This window comes from Podarcis cretensis (assembly GCF_951804945.1).
Source record: "Podarcis cretensis genome assembly, chromosome: 8".
NCBI classification, from domain to species: domain Eukaryota; kingdom Metazoa; phylum Chordata; class Lepidosauria; order Squamata; family Lacertidae; genus Podarcis; species Podarcis cretensis.
Window position 1 is genome coordinate 49774171 of NC_137177.1, and position 12304 is coordinate 49786474.

Sequence of the window (12304 nt, forward strand, 5' to 3'; positions counted from 1 at the left end):
CGTTCTGGATATGGAACTTGCCCACAGCCCAAGAAGCGAAGCGCCTGCCCGTCCTTCGAGGAAAAAACCAGCTGTCAGGGCGACTGAAGCGTCTTCGCCAATTGCGAATTGCCGGGGGCCAGTAGCGGGGCCAAGTCCGTACAGAGCACGTGCTTTCCTAGCAAGCTCAATCTTAAGCAAGTTTACTCGGAAATATATCCCAGTGCTTTGGACATACACAGGACTGCAGGCTTTGCACGGAGCTCCAGTGTCCCGTTTCTGAGGTCGCAGAGAGACGAAGAAGCTTGCTGGCAAGCGCCTTGTTTGAAGGTGGAGAGCCTCCCGGCTCAACCTCCTCTGATTTGCGTGGAACAGTTTTCGCTAATGTGGCCGATACATCCATTTCAGCTCTGGCCTCTCTTAAGGCTCTACAGTTCCGCGGCTAGTATTAAGGTTTGGGGACTAGAAAGCCTCGCCACGGAATATATTGGTCACTTCAATCGTTATCTCTGATAGTCAACGTCGGCGGCTTTTTGCACTGCTTCCGCCTTCCATTAGGGCATCTGGCTAATCGCTGGGAAACAGATGGGGATACTGTAGGAAGCTGTCTTAAATTGAGTCAGTCTCTTGGTCCACTTATCTCAGTATTGCTTACACTGGTGGTCAACAGCTTTTCACAGTTTTAGGCAGGATTCCTCACTCTGACCTACCTGAAATTCCCTCCAGGATTTTAAGTCTGGTCCTGTCTGCACGCAAAAGCACATGCAGCCCTTCCCTTCTTCCCTCCTCCACTTAGTTTGATCTAACGGACAAGCAGAGCTCTTCCTAGGATCTCGCCAGACAGCGGCTTTTTTTTTTTTTTTTACTTGCAAATCGATGGGCGACAGAACCCCCACTGAGAGCATTCCTCTCTTTCTCACAGACACAAAGGAAAAATAATTAATCAACTCAACATCGAGTGACAGCTCTATCCCATCCCATCTACATAGCACCAGCAAGCTGTTCCTGTCCTGGCCAGTATAAGGCCAAGGCCACTTTTATGCTTGAAGGTTGGAAAGTGCTTCGAGAATTGTTGCCCTTGTAAAAGGAACTCGTGTCGTGCAGAGTCTGTGACTGAAGCGGCCTGGCTCTTTGCGGTTTTGGAAACACTTACTGGCTGCCTACCCACACAGAGACCGGTTCCTTGCCAGGATAGCGTGAGGCTCCTATTAAAGGTCTCTCCTCTCTGCTTCCCCTTTCTTGATTTGCTTAGCGTGATTTTGACTGTGGCCATAATTTACGCATCTTCCCGGTTTAAGGCCTGGAATAGCCAGCCGAGAAGCAGCGCCAGCTTACTCGTTCCTTTCCAATCCCAGTTTAATACCAGCAAGCCCCGTGGGGGCGCTTCGGTTTTCCTGCCGCAAAGGCACGAGGCTGGCGGCTTCATCATCTTAATAAAGACGCACACCACACAGTGGAGAGACCGCTTCAAGTGCACAAGAATCGCTTATTATTTCTCAAGCCAGACCTCAGCAGTCCTTACAACAACCCTACAGGTAGACCAGTTATGGCTCGACGGAGTAGAGCTCGGGGGGATGCCGGGGCGCGACGTCACGTGCAGAGGGGAAGGGCAGGTGCGTTTGTCGCTATAGCGATGCCGCCGCCGCTTCCTCGGCTGTCGTTATGACAACCGGAGGCGGCGATCACGTCATCACTGTGCGCTGTGCGCGCGCCGTCCTAACGTCATGAGCCTCGGCAGTTCCGGCGCGCCGTGCAAGGCGGCGGCGGCGGCGGAGAAGAAAGAGGGCGGGGTCAGGCCCGGGGTGGCTGCGGAGTCGGCGGGCAGAGGGATGGCACTCAGCCGTGGAGGCGGCGGCGGTGGCGGCGGGTGAGCGACAGGAGTGTCCGGGGCTCCCTTCCCCCCGCCGGGCGGAAGCCGCCCGCCTGCCCCCCCCCAGCTGACCCCTGTGCTCTTCTCTGTGTCTTTGCAGGTGATCCCCCCTTGAGGAGGAGGAGGCGACAGCAGCAGCCCACCTTGCAGCTTCCCGAAGCGAGCGCCATGAGAGCGGCTCAGGAGCGGGGCCAGGAATTCCTCCCCCCCAAGAAGCGCGACCTGCCGGTGGCAGCCAACGACGAAGAGCCGGGGCGGGCGGCTGAGTCGGGTCTGGTGGGCGGTGGCGGCGGCGAGACCTCTGTGGAATGGTCCCGGGGCTCAGCAACAGGCAGGCAGAGCCAGGCACCTTCACGTTACACGGAGGCTGGTGGCAGCTCCGACACAGTGACCAGTCTTACCGTGGACCAGTACGGCTTATTGTACAAAGTGGCGATGCCCCCGGCCACCTTCTCACCTGTGGTGAATGTCAGCCCGCTGCCTCCAGCCTTCAGTATGACCTCGCAGCTGATCCCGCACCCTGGTATCCCCTACTCGCCTATCCATTACACTCAACTTCCTCCTGCTCCCTTGCAGTTTGTGGGATCACACTACTCTGTACCCTATGCCGCCGCTGTGCCTCCTGGCTTCCTGCCCAGCCACCTTCTGTCCTCTTCAGCCAGCCTTGCTGCCTCTCATATCCCACACTTTGTGCCCTATGCACCTCTCCTGGCTGAAGACTCTGCTTCTTCTCCACAGGCAGCCCACAGCTTTGGCAAGACCAGTGCCTCAGTTTTGCCTTCAGGCTCTCTGCAGCCCCATGTTGGAGGTCAGCCACTGGATGTTACACAGGGCCGAATTCCAGTCTATTATCAGATGTCACGTCTGCCAGCAGGCTATTCATCATTTGAAGCTTCTGTTGCTGGCCCAAACACTGAGCAGTCTCTGCAGGAGAATCAGCTAGATCCTAAAGTCACAGCAAACGGGGTGCAAAGGTCTGCCGTGGGGGTGAAGGAAAGTGAGGCTGTAGGACAGTGGCCAAGGACAACGGTAGAGTGCAGCACTGAAGGTACCTTCTTGACAAGCAGTCAGATTTTGAGAACAGAGATCTCTGTGCCATCTCAGCGGAGCACCCCAGATACAGACCTGGAGGTGCAGAGGGTGGTTGGAGTGCTTGCTTCCCAGGACTACCCTGTTTGTTCTGCTCAGCAGAAGGATGGCTTGAGCCCTCTAAACCTTTCCCATCGTAATCCTCCTGAGCAGAAGGCAGAGTCAATGAGGAACCCAGTGGAACTTGTGGTGGCTGCTACTGCTGAGAAAAGCCACTTTCGGGGACTGTCGGCAAAGTCCCCTGAAGAGCAGCTCCGCCATCGGCAAATACTGAAAGGCATTACAATGGCCAATGGTCGGCCAGTCTCAGGGTCCCTCCATCCTGGGGCTCAGGATGGCCTGGGAGGTGCAAGTCCTGAGGGAAGAGCCCATGAGGGACTACCTGACACGGAATGTGCCCATTCCCAGAGCCACTTACCCTCCCACTTCATGAAAGGAGCCATCATCCAGCTGGCCACAGGAGAGCTAAAGAGGGTGGAGGACCTGCAGACCCAGGACTTTGTGCGCAGTGCAGAGGTGAGTGGTGGCCTCAAGATTGACTCCAGCACTGTGGTGGACATCCAAGAGAGTCCCTGGCAGGGCTTCGTCACACTGCATTTTGTGGTGGGGGAGCAGCAGAGCAAAGTGAGCATCGATGTGCCCCCTGAGCACCCTTTCTTTGTGTATGGACAGGGCTGGTCCTCATGCAGTCCAGAGAGGACGAATCGGCTCTTCTCACTCTCCTGCCACAGGCTGCAGGTGGGAGATGTTTGCATCTCCATCAGTTTACAGAGTCTGAATGGGAGGCTTGTGCCCCAGGCAAGCCCCCAGAGTGCTACCCGAGAGAGACCAGGGCGGGGTGGGGAGAATCTCCAGGAGCTGCAGAAAAACCCATTGGAGAAGGGTGGAGTGGCAGTGGGCTCCCCCCAGGAATCCACCCACCACGATCCTGTTTCTCTGCATGGTTGGGCAGGCCCCAGCTTCCAAAGGTCTGGGGAGGAGCCCCGGCCACCACTCCTCCGCCCTTCATTCATTCCCCAGGAGGTCAAGTTGTCCATCGAGGGCCGTTCAAATGCAGGGAAGTGAAGCCCCAGTGGTGGGCGAACTTGTGTGCCACGCTTAACTGGGTTCCTTCCAGTTTGGCCACTGCTCAGATGCTCGGCCCTTCCCCCAGTTGTGTGCCTAGAATCATTCCACTGACAGAGGCTCCTTCTCTCCACCCCCTGTAGGGGAGGTCTGAGCCTGGGTAGGGTAGATTGGGGTCAGCCAAGGGGAGACTCTGAAGGAAGCAGTGACTGCGCTGCTTCTGTGAGGAGAGGAGCAAGGGCTCAACATCCCCCACCACCTCACTCAAGCACTTTATTGGACACTTGCTCACACATAGCAGGAGGGTGCTTTTACCAGGGCAAGGGAGCAGTGAGGGAGTTTGCCAGGTTTCTTCTGCTCGGGTCCCAAGTTAAGGATTTTTGTCTGGGCCTCCCAGCAGCCCCTCTCCAGGCACCGAGTCAAGGGAGCCTGGATTTCTCCTCAGGGAGGTAGTATTTGTATGCAATTTCCTCACATGTGTTAGATTGAAAGGAAATGGTTAATAGTCTGTTAAATTGCAAACCTGGCAGTGTGCTGCCTCACAGCTCTGCAGCCAGGTAGAACTCGAATCCCATAGGTGAGAATGGTGTAGGTGTACGTGTGAGAGGATGTTCTAGCTCTGGCTTCTTCAGCTATCTCCATCCTGCTGTTAAGTCCCCACCTCCATCTTCTAGAAAGGCTGCATCCACTTCTGTTGCAGATGCCTTAGATGTTCACAGCTAAGCCAGGTCTGAATGGCCTGGGCTGACTAAGGCTTGTCACAGAGGTGGATGCCTCAAGTTACAGCCAGCTCCTTTGAAAAGTGCAAGGCAGTTTGTATATAAGAGCATGCTAGTGCACATACAGACACTCCTGCTTTTCCTTGGGGTGATTAAAGCATTTCCTATTGAGAGTTTGGAGAGGGGACATTCTGGCCACTGTAACCAGCTTGAATGGCCCCCACTACATGTGTAAGATTTCTTTGGATATTAGAAAAATGTATTCAGGTTCTTCTGATAAAGATGAAAATTGCTCTTCTGTGTGCACTGGTGACTCAAACAGAATGAAAGAAGATAAAATGTGCAAGTAGTTAACAGTTTTTGAGCTGAGAAAGCTGTAGAACTGCTTGGGTTCAAGACGCTGGCTGAGTACCCTCTCCTGCACTGGTGCCCTCAACTCAGCAGGGGTGAGCTCTAGGGCTCTGAATCATAGCCGTGACTCTGCATCAGTGCCATCCAAGTCCCACTCCAGAATAGCAGCCAGGAAGCTCCTCCCACTGCTCCAAATGGGCAGTCTTGGCTTGTTTCCCTTGGATGTTTTGTCTACAGTTGTTGCTTTTAGGCCATTGCCTACAGGCATTCCTGGCTCACAACGGGAACTGCTTTCCTGTCTGACCAGCCACCTCATCCACTCCAAGCCCTCTCTATATGAAAGGTGGAAGACTTTGCTGTTCTCCTCTGGAAGGCCCGGCACTTTGCACTATTCCGAGCCAGGTTTCCCTGCAAACCACCCTCTGCCTTCCTTACTTGCTCTTGGGCTCCCCTGGATTGTGTGCTTACTAGACCAACACTCATTTCCATGTAAATGCTGGCCTAGGTTTCTCCTTTGTCCTTCAGCTCCCCTGCCACCAGGGAGGAGATGTCTGCTTCATGCCATTAGGGCAGAGTGCCCTTTTACTCCCAGGGCTTCATGGGAGCTGGATCACTTGCACAGCATCACAGCAGAAGAGCCTGATTGGCCACCTCTTTCATTGGCACCAACTCTGGCCCTCCATGGCTATTGAGGGTCAGTTCCCCTCAGTTCATCTGGACCGCCCAACACTACTGCCACCGCTGCCACCCTGGTCCAGTGCTGTTTCAGGATAGCTTGCTGCACAGCCCTTAGAGTTAGGAATAGAGCTGCAAAATATGGAAGTGTCATTGGGCACTACTCCATCTGGGGCCGCTGGAGGGTTGGGAGAACCAGCTTCCTAGAGCAATAAGCTATTTCTCTCTTGTGACACTACAGCATGACCCCTTTCCAAGCCCTAGTAAATATTTGGGAAGGGCTCCCTAATATGCAATACTGTGGGACTGGCAGCTGCACAGCTGTGTCCATTTGGCCATTCCATGGGGTAGGAAGGGGGCTGCTAAAAGAGACATGTTTCAGTGTGGGGTGCCAAACTAGGGGGTGATGAACTGGGGTCCTGCTCTTCAGAAGGGCACCAACCAGATACCCTTTCCAGCTAAAAGGTTTCCCGTCCCTTCTTGCCGGCTGTTTCTGTAGCCCTTGCCTGCAAGAGCAAACATCCGCTTATATTAAGTCCCACCTCTGCCCAGAAACACTGAGCGATGGCCTGACCCAGTGGCTTGTTGTAGAAAAAGTTCCTTTGCTATATTCTCAAGATGCACTGAGGAAGAAAGCAAACATAGTCAGCCTGCCACCCTTCAATCCCTTGCATAGCACCTTAGTTGGGGTGGGTCACCTTCCTGTATGCAGCTGGCAAGGGGCAAGTGTGTAGCAGCCCTGCAACCAACACCAGTCATCTTCACTCCGAAACCCACTGCATCGTATCTCTAAAGCCTTAGGACTAGCCGAGTGCCCAGCCCCTTTTCTCCTACCTGATCTTTAATGAAGCATTACCAATCTAAGGAGGATAATCTATTTTGTTGTGCTTTTTTTGTACCTGTTTTAAATAAATCAATTTGTACTGTATATTTGTATTTTGGGTGAGATCCTTTTTCCTGTTTTACCATTTAAAGTCTCTGTACACACAGATTGTATTTTTATTGTTAATGCTCTTATGAATACTGCATTTAACTTGTTGACTTATGTAAACAGTATATATACATATATCTATATCTATATATATATATCTATATAATTATAAGCCAATAGCTTTTCCTTTGATGTGTCTGTGTCTTACTTGTCTCCTGGAGAAAATTTTGGCAGAAACCCCAAAGCTCATAAAGGAAACTTCCTTAAATTCATATGATGGTCACTAAAGCCCCAATTAGCAATCTTCACACTGGCACAATTAGCTCTGTTCTGTTGTGTAAAAAATTTAACAGGCTGCACATAGGTTTTATGATTTAAGATTAATAGGACAGAACAGACCTGGCTAACAAGACAGAGATAACTTCTCCTCGCTTGTGCAGCAAAGTCTCTCCCTTTTACCTAGTTTGGAAGTTGGGCAAGAGACAACACAGGCTGCTGACCAAGAAAAGAAATATACCCCTCATTAGGGCCTTCCTCTAGCCTTTGTTTAGAAGTCTGCCTTTCACTGGTGCTCCCAGGGAGAAACTGCCTCCTTCCACCACCATCTCTCTAAGCACAAAGGCAAGAAGAGCAGCAGCACTCAAATCTAGCTGCTTTCTCCCTCCCCAACATGTATCCCCCCAGAATGTAAAATTCTTCCACAAACCTCCCATTTGGTGCTGCTGTACCTAAGTCTAGCAGCCACTATGATTAGGCCTAATACACCCGTGGGTAACTTGTGAGGCTCCAAGCCGTATTATACACCTCCCTCTTCAGGACTCCACCTTCTTTGCTAGTCCCCACTTAAGAGCTCCAGCGTGATGTAGTAAGGGGCAGGCTACAGAACTGCAAAATTCCAGCTGGATCTTGCCCAGCAAGGAAGCAAGCTGGGCAAGGCAGAAGCAGCAGCAGCCTTTCAAGCTGCTGCAGTGAATTGGCCAAGCCCACGAGGCACAGACTGAGGACATGTACAATTAATTTATTTCTGATCACAACCAGTGCGCCTGCCCCTTCCTCCCTCCCTCAGACCACTGTCACACTCCAGTTCCATGCTTCACTGGCGGAGCAAGTGGGGCCTCAGCAGACAAGAGCAGGTCCTCCTTTTTATCCTCCTCAGTGCAGGGCACTGGGACTCGGCTCCTCAAAGGCCATTTTACCAAGCAGCTGCCCCTCAAGCTCTAGCCCACCCACTGGCAGTGGGAAGAAGTTCATCTCGGCTGCCAATGCAGCCATGGCCGAGGGGTCCTGGCCAAACTGTGCCCGCAGCATCATGTCCATTTTCTCCAGCCGCCGCTTTAGCCTCTTGGCTTCACGCTCCCGGATGAGCCGAGCTTGCCGCTTCTCAGGGGTCTCGTTGGCCCGCTTGAGGCGCATTGCTTCACGGTCCCGCTGCAGGCGGCGCGCACGCTGCTCGTCCGTCTCCTGCATGCGCTGCAGCCGCTTGGCCTCTCGATCCCTCATGCGCCTCACCTCCCGCTCCTCCGGCGTCTCGTTGTCTCGACGGCTCTTCTTAGCTGTGCGCTCTCGCTCCAGGCGCTGCAGCCGCACCTCCAGGGGCTCGTTCTGCCTTCGCAAGGCCCACTTGCGAACCCCTGGAGCTTGAGCTTCCAGAAGCTTGCGATAGGCCACGCAGCTGTTGCACACCAGGAGGATGCCAGCAGGATACACTGTGGGGCTGACAGCAGCAGCAGCACCACCACCTGCTTTTTCCTCGGCACCAGAAGAAGCCTCAGGGAGGGGAATGGGCAGGGCATCTCCACACAGCACCTCTGACACCTTCTCACTGTGAAAGTCAAAGAGTAGAAATGACGGGTGGTCGGCACAGATCGTAAGAAGCCATTGTGTAGGCTTGCAAGCCACTGCCTTAGCTGTAACCCTCCCCATCCCTCTGGCCATGCTTACAAGCCACCCCACCCACATGGCCTGCATAACGCTTCTGGCTGGGGTCACCTATTCCAGCTGCCTCCAGAAATTGCCAGGTATAACCTCCATTGCTTCCATTGAACAGGGCCCCTCCAGGACTTCCAAAATGCGGCCTGGGCCACGTTGTCCCAGTCCCACCGTCAGAGATGCCCACTTCTCACCTGTTGAAAGTAGCATGGCTGGTGAAGCGAGCCCCACACACCGCACAGTTGGACAGTTGGTCCTCGGAGTGGATGAGGAGGTGCCTGCCCAAGGAGCCCGGGGAGCTGAGTGCTCGGCCACAGACGGGACACAGGTAGCTCTTGGCACTGACCACAGCTGCCGTATGCTGCAAACGAGGCCGGGCTGTGAGGCAAGGGCTCCGCCGCCCTGTCCCCCTCTCAGCTGTCCCTATGAGGGCAGGCAGCCAAGGCCATGCCACGGAAGAGCTCCCTCTTCTGTTAGGGAAAGAAGGAGAGAGACCCGCAAGGCCTTCCCTGGGATGTGGTGCAAACCCACCAGGGGGGATGATTCAAATTGCATCCAATGCCAACAGCCCCTGCCCCCATCCCCACCCTTTCCCAGTCCAGGATTACTAATTTCAGCCTGGAAGGAAAGGGGGAGCCAGGGCAGGGATGGTTTAGCCTTGCGTGATGGTCTCATCAAAGCCCCCTCTAAGTACCTGATAGACATGAGTGACAAGCTGCTCCCTGCTTCCACACTCTAGCTGGCAGAGGGGACAACGGGAGAGTCCCATCAGGGTATCTGGGCTGGCATTTAAACCCATCTGCAAGCAAGGAAAGGCAGGCTAAGGAAAGAGCAGAGAACAAGACCCATGCCTGGTATTCTGCCACACGCATACACATACCCCTCCCCCCAACTGATGCTGCACCAGACCCTTTAAAACCATGTTGACAGATTCTCTACAATGTAAGATTAGCCCTGCGCAATCAGATTGAGGGTCTACCTAGCTGTGTGTTGTCTTTTTAACACACAGCAGCCAACCAAATGCCTCTTCTGGGAAGCCCAGAATGAGATGACAACAGCTCTATCACTCCCCTTGCCCCCATTACCATTAGGGAACTCTAATGCTAAAAAGCCTAGACCCAATCACTTGAGCCTGCTGCAGTGATCACATGGGCACATCAAAGGACCAGGCCCAGGAATCCCAGAGTTGGCTATACAGTCCTCTTTCTCCATGCTAAGGCCATCCAAGAGTCTGCTATTGCTATTCTCCCTTCCACCGAGTAACCACAGCAGCGTTGCACTTTTGCTTTACTATGTGTTGACTATGGCCAATGTGATGCACTTGCCTCATGGCCTCGAGCGACCTGCTTGCTGCAGCCCAGCTGCTCAGTAAGTTCCAGTTCCTTTTTCACTGTCGCTGATGCTCCGTCCTCCTCAGAAGCATGGGAGGAGACCTCATCTTGTGTTGTCTCATCCCCCTCGCTATCACCTGGAATACAGAACAGCTTTAGGCCTCTGCCACAGACCAGCTGACAGGATTCCAAAGCAGCATGCAGGTGTTTGGTCTCTCCCAGGTGTCCCAGAGCTGCCCTCCTGTACCAGATGGGGAAACTCACTGTTGCTGCTGCTGCTACTGCTGCTGCTGGAGTCCTTTTCTTGTGGCGGAGGTGGCAGCTGCTGCATGAGTGGTGACTGGGCTCCAAGCAGCCCAGGGAAGTCTCTTCGCATCATGGCCTGACGTGTGTGCTCTTCTAACCCAGCAAAGACTTGCTCCCCTGGGGAGGAAGAAGCCGCATTAGCCCATTGCCCTTCCCAAGCCCAATCATTCCTTGCCCCCTCCTCAGATGCCCAGTGATGGTCTCCCCTACCTGAAGATGGCCCAGAATGGGACTAATGCCTGGGCTCCATTCCCCAAAACAGCTTTCCCCAAACCCTTCCTGCAAAGCAACGGTGGCCTGACCAATCCGTCCCTTCGCATCCTTTCCAACATGACCTGGAAATACAAATGTCTTCAGCAGAATTAAGCACACAGGGAGGGCTCCTGCGTGCCCTGGCTCCGCCCTAGAATTTGCATGTGCTCCCCCACCCCCGGGGCCCATATTTTGGAAGAGCTTGTCCTGCCATACAGGTTCTCCTCCAGGGGTAAAGCTGTTACATGTGTGTAAAAGATGCTTTAGTGTAGGCAATAGCAAACCTACTTATCTACTTTTGCAAACCAAATTTGTGGTGGGAGACGTCTTCTGTGGATTTTGTGGTCCAGGTTTAGTTATTTGCTTTAGTTCCTCCTTGATACGTTTTCTCTTAAGTTGTGCAAAGTGGGCAGTGCTTGCCTGAAATTGCCAGACTCTTTCCTGGGCCTTTGCTATTTCAATTCTGATCCTAAAGCTATCATGGTGCCTGGAAGTCCCCTGTTCCTCATTGTGCAAGGGAGACTAGCCAGCCATTCCCAACTAGTGCTGAAAAGCTGTTCATTTGCAGAAGAAACATCAGTGGGTAAGGTGGCCCAATGAGAGACAGAATGCCACTAGAATGGCGGAGAGGGGTTCTGAGCCCCCAGAGTACCTAAGGAGCCCTTAGGCTCCAATACGTGGTACGTGGACATGTCTCAGCTCAGCCAACAAATCCTCGATGTTGGGCAGGGAGTCCCCACCAGGGCTATGGGAGAAGAATGCAGCAAATAGTGGAGGGGAGGGCTGTCCCCCCCCCCCATCATTTTGCAGATGAGGATGCCTCGCTTGAGCGGGGGAAGGGGGTGAAGGTGGAAGTGACAACAGCCCCCCTCCCCTTATTACTCACAGTGGACTTTATTGGGGGTGGTCTGTTTCCGACGGGACATGGTTCCCCCCCCCCGGGGGGGCGCACCTGCGGAAAGAAGAGCCCTGTCACCATGCGGGGGATGACCAGGGTAGGCGAGCGGGGGGCGTTTAGAGATCAGCCCCCACCCCGCGCTCGAAAGGAGGCTGCTGCCGCCTCGGCCCTTACCTGACTCCGTCGCCCGGCCTGGGCTCGCCCAGCAGCGCTGCAGGAGGACAAAGGGCCGCCCAGGCTGGCAGACAGACAGACAGAGGAAGATGGCGGCACGGCGGGAGCGCCCGGCTCGTGCACGGCGGGACCGACGGACAGACAGGCGGACGGGGGCGCGCTGCGCTGGAGCCCTTCCCTCCCCTCCGAGCGGAGCGCGCCTCTTGCCTGGCAGCAGGGGCGCCGATCCCGAGGCCGGCGCAGGCGCTCAGCCGGGAGGGGGTCCCGCAGCCATCAGGCCGGCGCCTCCGGGGGCTTCACGCACCCAGACCAGCCAGCAGGGCCAGAGTTGTGTCCTTCGGCGCTCTCCACGGGCCCGGCTACCGAGGAGGAGGAGCAGGAGCAGGAGCAACTGCTGCTGCTGCAACCCTCCTCCCTTGCCCCGAGTCGCCTGCTTCCACGGGGCCGCTTCTCCTCTTGTCGGAGCGGCGGCGCCGCGGTGCTAGTGGCGGGGCTGCCGCCGTCCCCGCCTCTTTTCAAGCCACGAGCAGGGGGACCCGATTGACGCCCCCGCCATGCCCTGCAAGGCGCCCGGCCATTCACGCGAGCGCCCCTACAGCGGGAGGGCTCCAGTCTGCCGAGCGACGCCCCCGGGGATGGGAAGCAGCTCGGAGGGAGGGGGGCAGTGGGCGGGGCCGCCGCCTCTTCCTCCTCCTTCTCCGACGTCGTACCCGACGAGGTCGGAACTCTCCAGCC

The 12304-nt window shown here is 55.0% G+C and overlaps 2 protein-coding genes across 5 annotated transcripts; one reads left to right on the forward strand and one right to left on the reverse strand.

Annotated features, from left to right (window-relative positions):
• Positions 1 to 1961: 1961 nt before the first annotated feature.
• ATXN1L (ataxin 1 like) lies at positions 1962 to 6865 on the forward strand. Its single transcript, XM_079989164.1, has one exon. The coding sequence runs from the start codon at positions 2018 to 2020 to the stop codon at positions 4001 to 4003; it is 1986 nt and encodes a 661-aa protein (XP_079845290.1). The 5' UTR covers positions 1962 to 2017; the 3' UTR covers positions 4004 to 6865.
• On the reverse strand, positions 6730 to 12302 carry ZNF821 (zinc finger protein 821). 4 transcript variants are annotated; one of them, XM_079989167.1, is made up of 8 exons: positions 11570 to 11640; positions 11384 to 11449; positions 10456 to 10580; positions 10204 to 10362; positions 9934 to 10076; positions 9303 to 9407; positions 8803 to 8969; positions 6730 to 8501 (listed from the first exon to the last, which is right to left on the reverse strand). In XM_079989167.1, the coding sequence occupies exons 4-8, from the start codon at positions 10316 to 10318 to the stop codon at positions 7832 to 7834; spliced, it is 1200 nt and encodes a 399-aa protein (XP_079845293.1). In that variant the 5' UTR covers positions 10319 to 10362; positions 10456 to 10580; positions 11384 to 11449; positions 11570 to 11640; the 3' UTR covers positions 6730 to 7831. The 4 variants fall into 4 exon arrangements, with proteins under 4 accessions (XP_079845293.1, XP_079845292.1, XP_079845294.1 ...); XM_079989166.1 differs by lacking the exon at positions 10456 to 10580 and having other exon boundaries at positions 11570 to 12302; XM_079989168.1 differs by lacking the exons at positions 10456 to 10580; positions 11384 to 11449 and having other exon boundaries at positions 11570 to 12301.
• Between the last annotated feature and the right edge of the window lie 2 nt (positions 12303 to 12304).

Excerpts from the sequence above, each read along its gene's own strand:
- ZNF821 (XM_079989166.1), bottom strand. The coding sequence starts at position 11,423 with ATGTCCCGTCGGAAACAGACCACCCCCAATAAAGTCCACT. Across the intron at positions 10,077-10,203 it reads CAGTAGCAGCAGCAGCAACA|GTGATAGCGAGGGGGATGAG; the intron begins GTGAGTTTCCCC and ends TCTGTATTCCAG. Across the intron at positions 8,970-9,302 it reads TTGTCACTCATGTCTATCAG|CATACGGCAGCTGTGGTCAG; the intron begins GTACTTAGAGGG and ends CCTCGTTTGCAG.
- ATXN1L (XM_079989164.1), top strand. The coding sequence starts at position 2,018 with ATGAGAGCGGCTCAGGAGCGGGGCCAGGAATTCCTCCCCCCCAAGAAG.